Consider the following 13,945-nt stretch of genomic DNA (forward strand, 5'->3'; position numbering starts at 1 on the left):
AAATTTCATTTATTTGTACACCAAAAACATCCACCCAGTGTGTGTGCTTTAGATGGGCATAATTATATACGAAAAACAGTCAAACGCAACTCTGTGGGCATGTTTTGTGCATTTATACCCCTAGAAAAAAATGTATGGAGTAGATTCTAAAACAGCTCTTTTACTTAAAAATGACTTCTTAGAGCACAGGCTACATTCAACTTTTTTAATCTATGCTTGGATATAAATATACTTTTAGAAAGCACCTTCAGCACGACATTACGAATCGACATTTAATTCCATTTTCTATTATCTAGTATACTTATTATTAGGGATCAGTGTTGGGGGTAACGCATTACAAGTAATGCAAGTTATGTAATAATAACCAGTAAAGTAACACATTACTTTTTAATTGACAAGATTTAATTTAAGTTTTCAAATAAGTAACACCAGTACTTTCCCCCCCATTTATTGATTAAAAGCTCTCCTTGCCTCATTTTGAGAGAAATTGTGAGTAAGATGTTACTTTGGTACTTTAGTTCTAGAATAAATGTGAACTTGCATTAATTCATCTCACTCACTAAAAAAACAGACACAGTGTTCTTCAAAATGAATAAAAACAATGAAATTCAACACAAAGCTGCAATAATTATGTAAATATGTTGAATAATACAAATATCCTTTATGTATTTAATCCCTTTTTATTAACCGATGTCTTTGCTGCCGACCTTCGATGATCCAATTCATCCATACTAATAAGCAAAAATTACTCAAGATAATCTAACATTTGTTTCCCTTTTTTATTGCTGAAGAGTTGACATTTTGTCTACTCAGGTCTACTGTACAGACGTCAATTTACTTTTCTCTAAGCCTTAGGCTTTTGGTGTAAAAAGGCTTTTGCCAAAAATAGAACTTTTTATATTAAAAACAAACAAGCAAGCCCTGCCCAGATTTAAAAAGTAACGCAAAAGTAAACATAATGCATTACTTTTCATAAAAAGTAACTAAGTAATGTAATTAGTTACTTTTTTTGGGAGTAACTCAATATTGTAATGAATTACTTTTAAAAGTAACTTTCCCCAACACTGTTAGGGATGCACCGAATGTTTGGCAACTGAAATTATTAATAATGCAGCAAACATGTGGGCAGTTTGGAAGCATTTAAAACTGTCTGAGAAAGACGCAAAAATCATTACAAGCGCTGACAGCGAGAGACTGTTTAGAACCACATTAAATGCCTTCGATGAGAAGAGAAAGGGCTGGTTGTTGCTGGTTACTGTATGATGACTGAAATCACCTAATGACTTTAAACCATTAGTAAATAAACTACAGAACGTTATGTTGTCTAATACACGCACCAATTGTATTTATTCTGACAGCGCTGCATGAGCTCCTTAGCCAGGGTTCAAAGTCCAAAGCGCGAGGAAAATCTGCGTGATGCGAATCATTCATAAATCTGCTGCTGTCAGCAAAAAGTAGTACTGAGGTCTTCTTGCGGGTTTCCACCAAAATAAAAGTCAACATTTATAAATGTTAGCATTGTAATTTTACTGTTGTTCTGTAAAATAAAATAAAAAAGACTAAAATAATGATAACAATCATTTGTACATTAAAACACATGCCTGATTCAAGAAGGGGGTCTTAGAAATGGCCAAAGAATATTATTTTACTAACTTATTAATTTTAAGTTAAATTGTGCTTTGTTAGTTAGGCTATAATGTCTACTAGAATGTTAAATATGTTCAGTGTTAAGTAAATATTTTTAAATTGTTGTTTTGTAATTTTCATTTATTTATTTAGAAAAGCAAGACAAAACTGTAAAGAGCACATTTTGGCTATTCCATTCATGCAACGGTGAAAAAAACTGGCAAAATACATTGGGGGAAAAAACACAAAAAACTTTTGGTGCATCCCTACTTATTATTTAAAGGTGTAATTTGTACGTCTGTGATTTCTACGACCCAAGTATCATTAAAAGGAATAGCTAAAATAATACTTGGGTTTCCTAAGCACGGCCCTCTTCAGCCATCTTCCCCATCAAGCAGGTCATCCTGCCCCAAACTCACACCAATGAGTCAATGTTTTTGTGTTGGGCAAGTCGGGATGCTCTAACAAACATAGCAATGTTGTCAGAGTCACAGTAATTACTCTTTACGGTAATCGACGCATAAAGGCTTTATTATAGTTGTCTCTGTATATTAAGCTGGTAAAAGAGCAAGCATTCTAACGGAAGAGGAAAGCACTGAAATGCACTGAGTGTTTGCCATTTTCCTATGGGCCTTTACCGTGTCACAGCATTCGTCCGTAACTCAAGAGGCGTTCCTACGCTTACAGCCAAGAGCTCTAACTAAGCGAACTTTAAACTGGCATCTCACAATGGCCATTTTACCACAGTTTTGTGCTTTTTCCAGCAGGCCATTATATCAGTGGTGCTTGTGTGTGAGACGTATCTGATATCTCACATCTTCATTTATGAAGCATTAGCAGTTGTACGCCTTAGCTGGGCTAAAGATGGTCAAAAATGAGGGGGATGTTAAAAACTAGTGTGCGTGTGTCAGTTTGCCCCACCCTCAGCAGTTTCTATGACTAAAAAAGGTAGGAAAAAAATGAAAGAGAACCATGACATCATCTTCACTCCCTCCACACAGCCATTAGACCCAAACCAAGCCTCAAAGAAACAGAGAGAGAAGAGAAAAGAAAAGCTTTAGAGAGAGAGAGGGTGAGTGAGCGAATACATGAACAAAAATTAAAAAAAAGAAGAGAGACAAAAGAAAACAGAATTACTAAGTAAGATATAGAAGACTCGATTGTCCATTTAACTGGCAAGAGAATAAAAACTTTCCTTTTTTACTTAGGAGAAGTTCATCCCCAAATTATCTCTGCTATGAGTCAGGAAGCAACATTTTTAATGTTTGACAGCAATGAAGACGAGGCTGTGAGAGACAGTACAGTGTGTTCAATGAGTTGTACTGTTATTGGATTAAAACGAGTAAATTGAGCTGAAACATTACACTATTATCTTATTAGAGCCGTTTTACAGCTGCAATTGTATTTGTTTTATAATTAAATAACTTTTTCTTGTTTATTGTGTGAAGCTGCTTTGCAATAATCTGTACTGTGTAAAACGCTACATAAATGTGACTTGACGTATTGTAGTTTAACAACATGTCAATGTTCAAGCTGTCAAAATGTCTTAAACAGTCAAAACTTCACCAAACAAACTTTAAAACTTTCACATGATCTAGTAGCTTTATGGGATATGCACCATTGTAAAGGCCAAAGTCTATCCCTCACAGCCTCGCTTTCATCCCAGTATCTACACTTAAATTATTTTGTGGTGAAGTAAATAATACAGAAAAACAAATGTAATTTTTACATTAAATTATTTAGTTCAGGCAAGAATTAAAAAAAAAAAGAGTAAATTCAACATTAGTACTCAATTTAAGCTTGTAGAATTTAAAAATAGAGCTTATAAGTATATTTTACTTGGAATTGTTTGTTATTTTTACAAAGATTGTTTAGGTAAATATCAAAGTCATGATCCTGTTGTTCCCATCATGCACTTGGGGATGAATAATTAATAAGGTGACATTTTTTGTTGTTTTCAAGATGTATTTACACTGTTTTATGGTTGCTTTTGTGGTTAGGTTAAGTAACTTGCTGTTTTGTAACATTTAGAGTTCATTTTCTACTCATTCATACTCAAAAACTATTCACTGATTGTTTCGTGTATTATGTGCCAAGTGTTGAGGTCTCTGTGTTCATTTGGGTTAGTAACTACATTGAGTAACCTTAAAAACAATAAAGAGCCGTCTACTCGCTTACATACATGTTTGTAAGTGAACCACATGCTTTAATGGCATTTTTTTTTAGTGCTATGATGTTTGAGTAAAGTTTACAAGCCGTGGAGTGAATTGTACTTAAACTTAAAGTGGAAATTACTCATTAAACTCTAACTGTACACGTTAAATTTACTTTTTTTTTTTTGCTAATTTTATTTAACTTAGTTAAGTAGATTTTACTTAATTCCAAATTAAAATTTTACTTAAAAAACATGCGTGCAATAAAAATTAATTAAATTTACTTATAGTAGTCTATATTCAATATATTACTGTAGCTTTTAACTGAACCAAATTTAATTCATTATTTAGCTTCGCCTCTACGAAAGCTCATTTTTCAAGCTTTAAAGACATGATTACTGTGTACGACTGAGAAGATTTGTATATATATAAGAGAACAACAGTGAGAGAGTTTTATTTTCACTTAGGGCCGGAAGCGACTGTTAATGACACACAATTCTCTCAGGAGATCCTAATGAGCTGCAATTAGCGCACAAAAAGCCCAGTGTGTTGTGTGACGTGAACCAAGGCCAATAGAGTGAGCTTTGTTGTGTCAATGGCAGCGTCCTGCGCTCTCAAACTACTGCAGCAGGCATGTAATGTTGGAATCAGCTGTCACATTTGACACTCATGTGAGAATTAAACCAAAGGTCTCCCAAACAAACACAGCAAACTACCATCTAAACTTTGTAACATGATCATTTACTGCCAAACGTACACTGCAAGAAAGGGACGGAAGCACTTCTAAAGTAGAATTTAGGTGTCTTTACACAAAATGCTGCTCAGAGGTATGTACACAGCAAATACGACTGCATACTTTGATTTTACAGTCTGGGGTGGGTCAGAGCAAGCATAATTTAGTCTGGCTTTTAGTGTAAAGATGCTTTTATGTTACTGATGTGAGCCACAAATGTTACAAAAAGCCAAATCTGAAATTGTACAAGCTAAACAAGTACAGTATCCCACAAAAGTAAGTACACCCTCAGCAGCCATTTCAGCAACCATTTTAGTATATCTTCTCAACAGACAATACTAAAGAAATGAAACCTAAATATATTTTAGATTAGTCAATGTGCAGCTTGTATAGCAGTATAGATTTATTGTCCCCTGAAAATTCTCATCAGACCACAGGACATGGTTCCAGTAATTCATGCTCTTGGTTGTCTTCAGCAAACTGTTTTCTGGCTTTCTTGTGAGCCAGCTTCAGATGAGGCTTCCTTCTGGGACGACTCCTATGCAAACTGACTGGTTGCAGTGTGCGGCGTATGGTCTGAGCACTGACAAGCTGACCTTCTACTTCTGCAACATTTAAAGCAATGTTGGCAGCACTCATACATTTGTTTTTTGAAGCCAGGTTCTGCACCTGACGCACAGAACGAGTGCTCAACTTTGTTGATCGACCCTTGCGAGGCCTGTTCCGAATGAAACCCATCTTGGAAAGCCTCTGTATGACCTTGACCACTGTAGTGTAACTCTGTTTCAGGGTGTTACTGAACCTCTAATAGCCTTGGCCATCTTTGTGGAGAGCAACAATCCTAATTCTCAAATCCTCAGAGAGTTCTTTGCCATGAGATGCCATGTTGAACATCCAGTGGTCAGTATGAGAGAAATGCACTTAAAGCACCTAATTTTAACTGCTCTAATACAAGATACACAACTTTGTATGGTCCTGTCAAGCAGACAAAAACATAAACATGATGAATAGGACATGTGGCTTTGCACGGTTAAACAACATACTGCTGTTATCACTTAGGGTGTACTCACTTTTGTTGCCAACTACTCAACTACGCCTGAATCAAATCAAGACTAACAATTTAATTGATGTTCAACAAATAAAAAATATATATATAATACAGATAAACAATTGATAAAGCTTGGCTTATTGAATATCAGGTCCCTTTCTACGAAAGCACTTTTTGTAAATGATATGATCACTGATCATAACCTAGATGTGCTCTGTTTGACAGAAACCTGGCTAAAACCATACGATTACATTATTTTAAACGAGTCCACCCCCCAAGATTACTGTTATAAACATGAACCGTGTCTAAAAGGTAAAGGAGGAGGTGTTTCTACTATTTATAGCAGTATTCTCAATGTCTCTCAGAGAACGGGCTTCAATTATAACTCGTTTGAAGTTATGGTGCTTCATATAGCATTATCCAGAGAAACAAGTACTAAATCCCCTGTGACGTTTGTGCTAGCTACTGTATACAGGCCACCAGGGCACCATACAGACTTTATTAAAGAATTTGCTGATTTTCTATCCGAATTAGTGCTGGCCGCAGATAAAGTCTTAATAGTGGGTGATTTTAACATCCATGTTGATAATGAAAAAGATGCATTAGGAACAGCATTTATAGATATTTTGAACTCTATTGGGGTTAAACAACATGTGTCAGGTCCTACTCATTGCCGAAATCATACTCTAGATTTAATACTGTCACATGGAATTGATGTTAATGGCGTTGAAATTCTGCAGCAAAGCGATGATATCTCAGATCATTATCTAGTCTCTTGTATAATCCAGATAGCTAAAACTGTTAATTCAATTCCTTGCTACAAGTACAGTAGAACCATCACTTCTACTACAAAAGACTGCTTTGTAAGTAATCTTCCTGACTTATCTGAATTCCTCAGCATATCCAATAGCTCAGAAAAACTTGATGATGTAATAGAAACTATGGACTCTCTCTTTTCTAGCACTTTAGATACAGTTACTCCAGTGCGCCTAAAAAAGATTAAGAAAAACAGTGTAACACCGTGGTATAACGATCACACTCGCGCCCTAAAGAGAAAAGCACGAAAAATGGAACGCAGCTGGAGGAAAACAAAACTAGAGGTTTTTCGTACTGCTTGGCGTGAATGTAATTTATCTTATAGGAAAGCATTAAAAACTGCCAGATCGGATTACTTTTCGTCTCTCTTAGAAGAAAACAAACATAACCCTAGGTATTTGTTCAATACTGTGGTTAAATTAACTAAAAATATAGCAGTAACAGGTTTAGACATTTCCCAAAAGCACAGCAGTAATGACTTTATGACGTACTTTACCTCCAAGATAGACACTATTAGAGATAAAATTGTAACCATACAGCCGCCCGCTACAGTATCGCGTCAGATAGTAAGTTGTAGATCTCCTGAGGAACAATTCCATTCATTCTCTATTATAGGAGAGGAGGAATTGTATAAACTTGTTAAATCATCTAAACCCACAACATGTATGTTAGACCCTATTCCATCTAAGCTACTAAAGGAGGTACTTCCAGAAGTCATAGATCCTCTTCTGAATATTATTAATTCGTCATTATCATTAGGATATGTCCCCAAAACCTTCAAAATAGCTGTTATTAAGCCACTCATTAAAAAACCACAACTTGACCCCAATGAACTAATTAACTACAGACCAATTTCGAATCTCCCTTTTCTGTCAAAGATACTAGAAAAGGTAGTATCCTCACAATTATGCTCCTTCTTGGAGAAAAATGGTATCTGTGAGGATTTCCAGTCAGGTTTTAGACCATATCATAGTACTGAGACTGCTCTAATTAGAGTAACAAATGACCTGCTCTTGTCAACCGATCGTGGTTGTATCTCTCTATTAGTGCTACTGGATCTTAGTGCTGCATTTGATACTATTGACCACAACATTCTTTTAAATAGACTTGAAAATTATGTAGGCATTAGTGGTAGTGCACTGGCATGGTTCGAATCGTACTTATCAGACTGTCATCAGTTTGTGGCAATAAATGAAGAGGTATCATTTAGATCGCAAGTGCAGTATGGAGTACCTCAAGGCTCAGTGCTAGGGCCATTACTTTTTACGCTTTACATGTTACCCTTGGGAGATATCATCAGGAAACATGGTGTTAGCTTTCACTGTTACGCTGATGATACTCAGCTCTATATTTCTTCGCAGCCCGGCAAAACACATCCATTCGAAAAACTAACAGAATGCATAGCTGATATTAAAAACTGGATGGCGAATAACTTCTTACTGTTAAATTCTGAAAAAACAGAGGTACTAATTATTGGACCTAAAACCTCCACAAGTAATAACCTAAAACACAGTCTAATACTAGATGGCTGCTCTGTAAATTCGTCGTCATCAGTTAGGAACCTAGGCGTCCTATTCGATAGCAATCTCTCCTTTGAAAGCCACATTTCTAGCATCTGCAAAACCGCATTTTTCCATCTTAAAAATATATCGAAATTACGACCTATGCTATCAATGTCAAATGCTGAAACATTAATTCATGCGTTCATGACCTCAAGGATAGATTATTGTAATGCTTTATTGGGTGGTTGTTCTGCACGCTTAATAAACAAACTCCAGCTGGTCCAAAATGCAGCAGCTAGAGTTCTTACTAGAATCAGAAAGTATGACCATATTAGCCCGGTTCTGTCAGCACTGCATTGGCTCCCTATAAAACATCGTATAGATTTTAAAATCTTGCTAATTACTTATAAAGCCCTCAATGGTTTAGCTCCTCAGTACTTGAACGAGCTCCTATCGTATTATAGTCCCTCACGTCCGCTGCGTTCTCAAAATTCTGGCAATTTGATAATACCTAGAATATCAAAATCAACTGCGGGCGGCAGATCATTTTCTTATCTAGCGCCTAAACTCTGGAACAATCTACCTAACACTGTTCGGGAGGCAGACACACTCTGTCAGTTTAGATTAAAGACACATCTCTTTAACCTGGCTTACACATAAAACATTAACACATTTCTATAATTCAAATCCGTTAAAGGATTGTTAGGCTGCATTAATTAGGTCAACCGGAACCGAAAACACCTCCCATAACACCTGATGCACTCGTTGCATCGTAAAAAGAATGGCATCTACGCTAATATTAGTCTGTTTCATTCTTATTCCGAGGTCACCGTAGCCACCAGACCCAGCCTGTATCCAGATCAGATGGTCACTGCAGTCCCCCGGATCCAGTCCGTACCCAGCTTAGATCATGGATCACCACCTGGAGATGACTTCAATAGCCGTGGATGTCAACCAGATGAGCTCCAAGGCGGATCATCAATAAAGACCTCGCCAACCTTGACGGCCATCGGCGCTACACCACAGGACCCTGATGAGTTCTCTACAATCAGACATTGGTACAAACTGTTGTTTGGTCTGGCCAGAGGAGAACTGGTCCCCCGAGTGAGTCTGGTTTCTCCCAAGGTTTTTTTCTCCATCTCTGTCACCTGTGGAGTTTTGGTTCCTTGCCGCTGTCGCCTCTGGCTTGCTTAGTTGGGGACATTTTCCAGCGATATTGTATACTATTTCATAATTTTCATTCAATTTTCATAATGCGTTACTTACACACTATTGTGCTGTTTAAATACTGTGCAGTTGCTTTGACACAATCTGTATTGTAAAAGGCGCTATATAAATAAAGGTGACTTGACTTGACTTGACAATAATGGCTGTGTGTTGAGTTATTTTCAGAGGACAGTAAATCTATACTGCTATACAAGCTGCACATTGACTACTCTAAATATATATCCAAGTTTCATTTCATTTCATTTCATTTCAAGTTGCTGAAATGTGAGGGGTGTACTCACTTTTGTGAGATACTGTATAAGATAAGCATAAATAGATACACATGTTCAATATTTCCCATATTGCATCTGCTGACAACTGCTATATTGCACCTAGCATTGTCATTTGTGAATCCTCAACTTAATTTAAATCTAACATAGCAAGTATTTTAAATATTTTTAATGCAATCATCTTTTAACAAGCATCAAGAATGATATCAAAATATCAATATTAAAACTTATGAGGATAGAATCAGTCATTTTATCATCATATTTAAAAGCCATTTAGGATGCCTAAACTGCAAATTATCAGTATACTATAAAGATATAGTGGTGATACACACACACTAAACCACTTATAATGAGGCAATTGCAGTACACACAAATTGAAAACGAGTCTTTCCTCATCCAAAATGCTCTTCTGAAACTTTTCCAAGGTATGCAAGCACTGTATTGTTTCAGATCAAGTCTAAAGTAGGGAAAAGGCACAATTTTACATAAATTATTATCATCTGTTAGCCAAGACACACTTGGTGGACAATCCTATGCCTCAGATTCATTGGATTCGAGTCTTCACATGGAGCTGTGGTATTCAAGCACTCTGAACTCAAAGGGTGGGTCCTGGCTAGATAGTATGGATCCTGAGAGCACAGCGAGTCCCTTCATCTATTCCACGGGCCTTCAAAGTGCTGCTGCAAAGGCTTATTGAGTGTGTTGTACAGAACCTACAGAGAAGTGCTGTTTTGTGTACATAAATGACACTGCTGTGTATTCTAAAGTTAACAAAGCTCAAAACATCTTGGTCCAATTTTATCTTTGTTTATAAAATCGAGCAGTTTGCAGAATACACCCTAAAGCTGAAACAGAGGGGGTTCTATACAAGAATGAAGCCAAAGCTGAATTTTGATGTTTTTCCAAAGGATTACTCCCAGCACAGAGTAATCAGTGGAGAGAAATAGAGATAGTGCATAAGCCTGTGTAGCATATACCTACTAATAGTCAAGCTGTGAGTTTGATAATTACAAAAAAAAACAATGTTGCCACCTCACTGCTGATAATAGCATTGTTTCAATAGCAAAGCTACTGCATAGATAAACATCCAGGAGGCCTGAATGATTCACAGCTGTTTTTTTTTTTTGTTTAGTGATAATTCTTAGTCCCTTGTTTGTCCTGAACAGTTAAATTGCCTGCTGTTCTTCAGAAAAATCCTTCAGGCCCATAAATTCTTTGGTTTTCAAGCATTTTTGTGTATTTGAACCCTTTCCAACAATGACTGCATGATTTTGAGATCCATCTTTTCACACTGAGGACAACTGAGGGACTCATATGCAACTATTACAGAAGGTTCAGATGCTCACTAATGCGCCAGAAAGAAAAAACATGCATTAAGAGCCGGGGGTAAAAACTTCGGTAATGCTGTCAAATCACTAGTTCAGTAATTAAATTCTTGGAGAAGATCATGTAAGCCAAATCTGCAAATATTTAGCGCAAATACTGATGATATGATATATTAAATACAGCCTAATTACGCAGCATCTGTATATATCTAGCTTACTTGAACATACCCGTTACTACGGTGTGGCAGGCGCGCTGGTTTCCTTTGCATTGAAGCAACACCGAAAAATTATTAAGCATCAAATAATTTTTTTTCTAGAACCACAGGTTTGTTCTTTGTACATCAAACAGTGTCTACCTACATTGTCATTCACTCCAGACAAGAACTGTTCAAATATTGATAAAAAGTTAGCCATCATGTAACTTGTATAACTGATCGCTATTATACAGATCTTGCCATTTGTGAAATTAGGTTATTTTTTACTGAGCCCTGTGACTGTGAAGAAACAAATGTATTTAATCATAATATAATATGCAGTCTTTCTAGGACACGCACATGCATTTAGAGCGAGTAAATGAAAAGTTTGTTTTTTGCTCTTTTTCGCTAAAGAAAACGGTTCCAAACAAAGCCATGTTGTACGTCTCTGCAGCAAAACACAACGGTGTTTCCTTCCCAAATGAATTTGCATTTTGAACAAATCCGGTGAGTCAATGATTTCTTTGATCTATTCATAAAAACTGTTTACTACTTTGTTCCTGAATGAATCATTTGTTTTTAAAGAATCGATTGAAAATAATAAATGACTCAATGACTCGCTTATTAAGGCCTAATTTCAGTTTCATATTTAAAGATATCATTCTATTTTTTCCCTATCATTTTATATTCCTATATTCCAGTTTTTATGTGATGCGATCTAGGAAAACCGAACACATGGTGAAATTTTACCCTTTTTAGATTTTGATACCATATGAAATGGGTTTAAACCCTTTCCAAAACTATTTTGTCCATAGCTTGAACTTAACAAAAGTTATGACTATCGTAAGTTGGCTGATAGCTATGATTTTCAAGAATGAAAAATGGGTTTAAAGTGAGACGGGTTTTACTTTCACTTCACGGGTTTAACGAGAGCTGTCTGTCAAGTCAGGAGAGTCTGCTTTCCGTTGTTTATCATGGGCATAGTCTTTGAACTTTTGATCAGCACTAGTATGTTTAGATAGCATGAATAGTGTACCTTGTAGTTTACATTCAGAAAAGCGAGTGCAGCGCAACTGTCAGACCGTCATCAGACTCCTCCTTTCATATTTTCAGAGATGACAGGCTAGAATAATTTAATGAAAACCTAATTTTTTTTACCCCTTTTTTTCAGAATTTCCTCAAAACGTCCCAAGCGTGACATCCAACGGGTTTTCCCAGATTGCATCATACATTAATCTCACTTTTTCATCTTTTTTTTTTTTATTTAATTTTTTTCTAGGTTAAGCCCTGGATATCTGCTGACCCTATAACCGCCACTGCCTCCAGGCCTTTTTTGCTATGTATTTATCCATTTATTTATTTAACTTTTTGGCTAGTAGAAGTTGATGAGAATGAGAATGAGAAGCTTAATTACAGCTAGTTTGAATGGTTTTGGGGAGATATCCTAATGACAATGACGAATTAATAATATTCAGAAAAGGATCTATGTTTGTGCTTTATTTTTCGTTAATTTAGCCACTGTATTGAATAAATATATTGGGTTATGTTTGTTTTCTTCTAATAGAGATGAAAAGTAATTAGATCTAGCAGTTTTTAATGCTTTTCTATATAATAGAGTATGTTCACGCCAGGCGGTGCAAAAAACCTGTGGTTTTGTTTTTCTCCAGCTGTGCTCCATTTTCCGGGCTGCTCTCTTTAGGGTGCGAGTGTGCTCGTTATACCACGGTGTCTGACTGTTTTCCTTAATCTTCCTTAAGTGTAAAGGAGCAACCGTATCTAAAGTGCTAGAAAAGATAGAGTCCATAGTTTCTGTTACATCATCAAGTTTTTCTGAGCTTTTGGATATGCTGAGAAATTCAGATAAGTTAGGAAGATTACTTACAAAGCAGTCTTTTGTAGTAGAAGTGATGGTTCTACCATACTTGTAACAAGGAGTTGAATTAACAGTTTTAGCTGGATTATACACGAGACTAGGAAATGAGCCGAGATGTCATCGCTTTGTTGCAGAATTTCAACGCCATCAATTCCATGTGACAGTATTAATTCTAGAGTATGATTTCGACAATGAGTAGGTCCTGACACGTCTTGTCTAACCCCAATAGAGTTCAGAATGTCTATAAATGCTGATCCCAGTGCATCTTTTTCATTATCAACATGGATGTTAAAATCACAGATTAAATAATAGATTATCTGTAGTGCAACCTCTAGGTTGGACACAGTCCTGTCATGTTTTTAGCCCTTAACTGTCAAAGACAAGTAAAAGACATGTTTAACTCAGAGCCACTTTGCTCATGAGGATAATGAAGCATGACTGAGGTAGTGCTGTGTTTACCTGGTAGAGGTATCTCTGGTTGAACTGCTGCATGGCTCCCTGCAGTTGGCTGCGCTGAGACTGCCACTGCTCATAGTTGCGCACAGACTCCGCTGTGGGCCGCTGCCACGTGGTGGTTCTGGTGTTGTGATCCACATAGTAGAACCTGCCACGCTGATCCACACGCTTCTCCCAACTACAACAGACATGAATTGTGGATTAGCACCAGCCCTGCATAAGCGTGTATGTGGCCATGCACAAATGTGAACTGTAAATACTCTCAAGGGCTGTTCTTGTATGGCGCATCTTTTTGTTTTTTCAAAAGCAAACAAACAAATATTTTTCAAAATCTTGTGATTAGACTAAAAGCAGTTCAGCTTTTAAAAATGTGCCTCAAGAGCCTCCATTCTGTGTGAATACCGAGTTCCAGACTGTGACTAAATAGTCAAATTTTGTGACCTTTTCTCCTGTCGTTGCAACTAAATTTTGTTAGCAGTCACACAGGTGCCACTATCAAGTTACCTAACTAATATTTAAACTTCACCCTATAAAAATTAGGCTGCCAGGATTTTTAGAGATGTTACGGTTTTTGTTAATGAAAATAAATGTACATCCCGTATGTATGGACTCATATTAAACAATTAGATTTGTTTGCACATAGATTTGTTTGTTTTTAGCAAGGTAAGTGACAAACTTGATAAAGTAAGCTTCCACATTGTTAAAGGGGTCATACGGTGCGAT

The 13,945-nt window shown here is 36.6% G+C and overlaps 1 protein-coding gene across 1 annotated transcript in view; it reads right to left on the bottom strand.

Annotated features, from left to right (window-relative positions):
• Positions 1-13,395, bottom strand: part of LOC141302101 (NEDD4-like E3 ubiquitin-protein ligase WWP2) — a 33,348-nt gene extending 19,953 nt beyond the window's left edge. The window contains exon 1 of the mRNA XM_073832294.1: positions 13,226-13,395. Within this exon, the coding sequence (XP_073688395.1) occupies positions 13,226-13,258 (33 nt within the window). The 5' untranslated portion in view covers positions 13,259-13,395. The remainder of the gene's footprint in view (positions 1-13,225) is intronic.
• Between the last annotated feature and the right edge of the window lie 550 nt (positions 13,396-13,945).

This window comes from Garra rufa, chromosome 25 (assembly GCF_049309525.1).
Source record: "Garra rufa chromosome 25, GarRuf1.0, whole genome shotgun sequence".
NCBI lineage: Eukaryota > Metazoa > Chordata > Actinopteri > Cypriniformes > Cyprinidae > Garra > Garra rufa.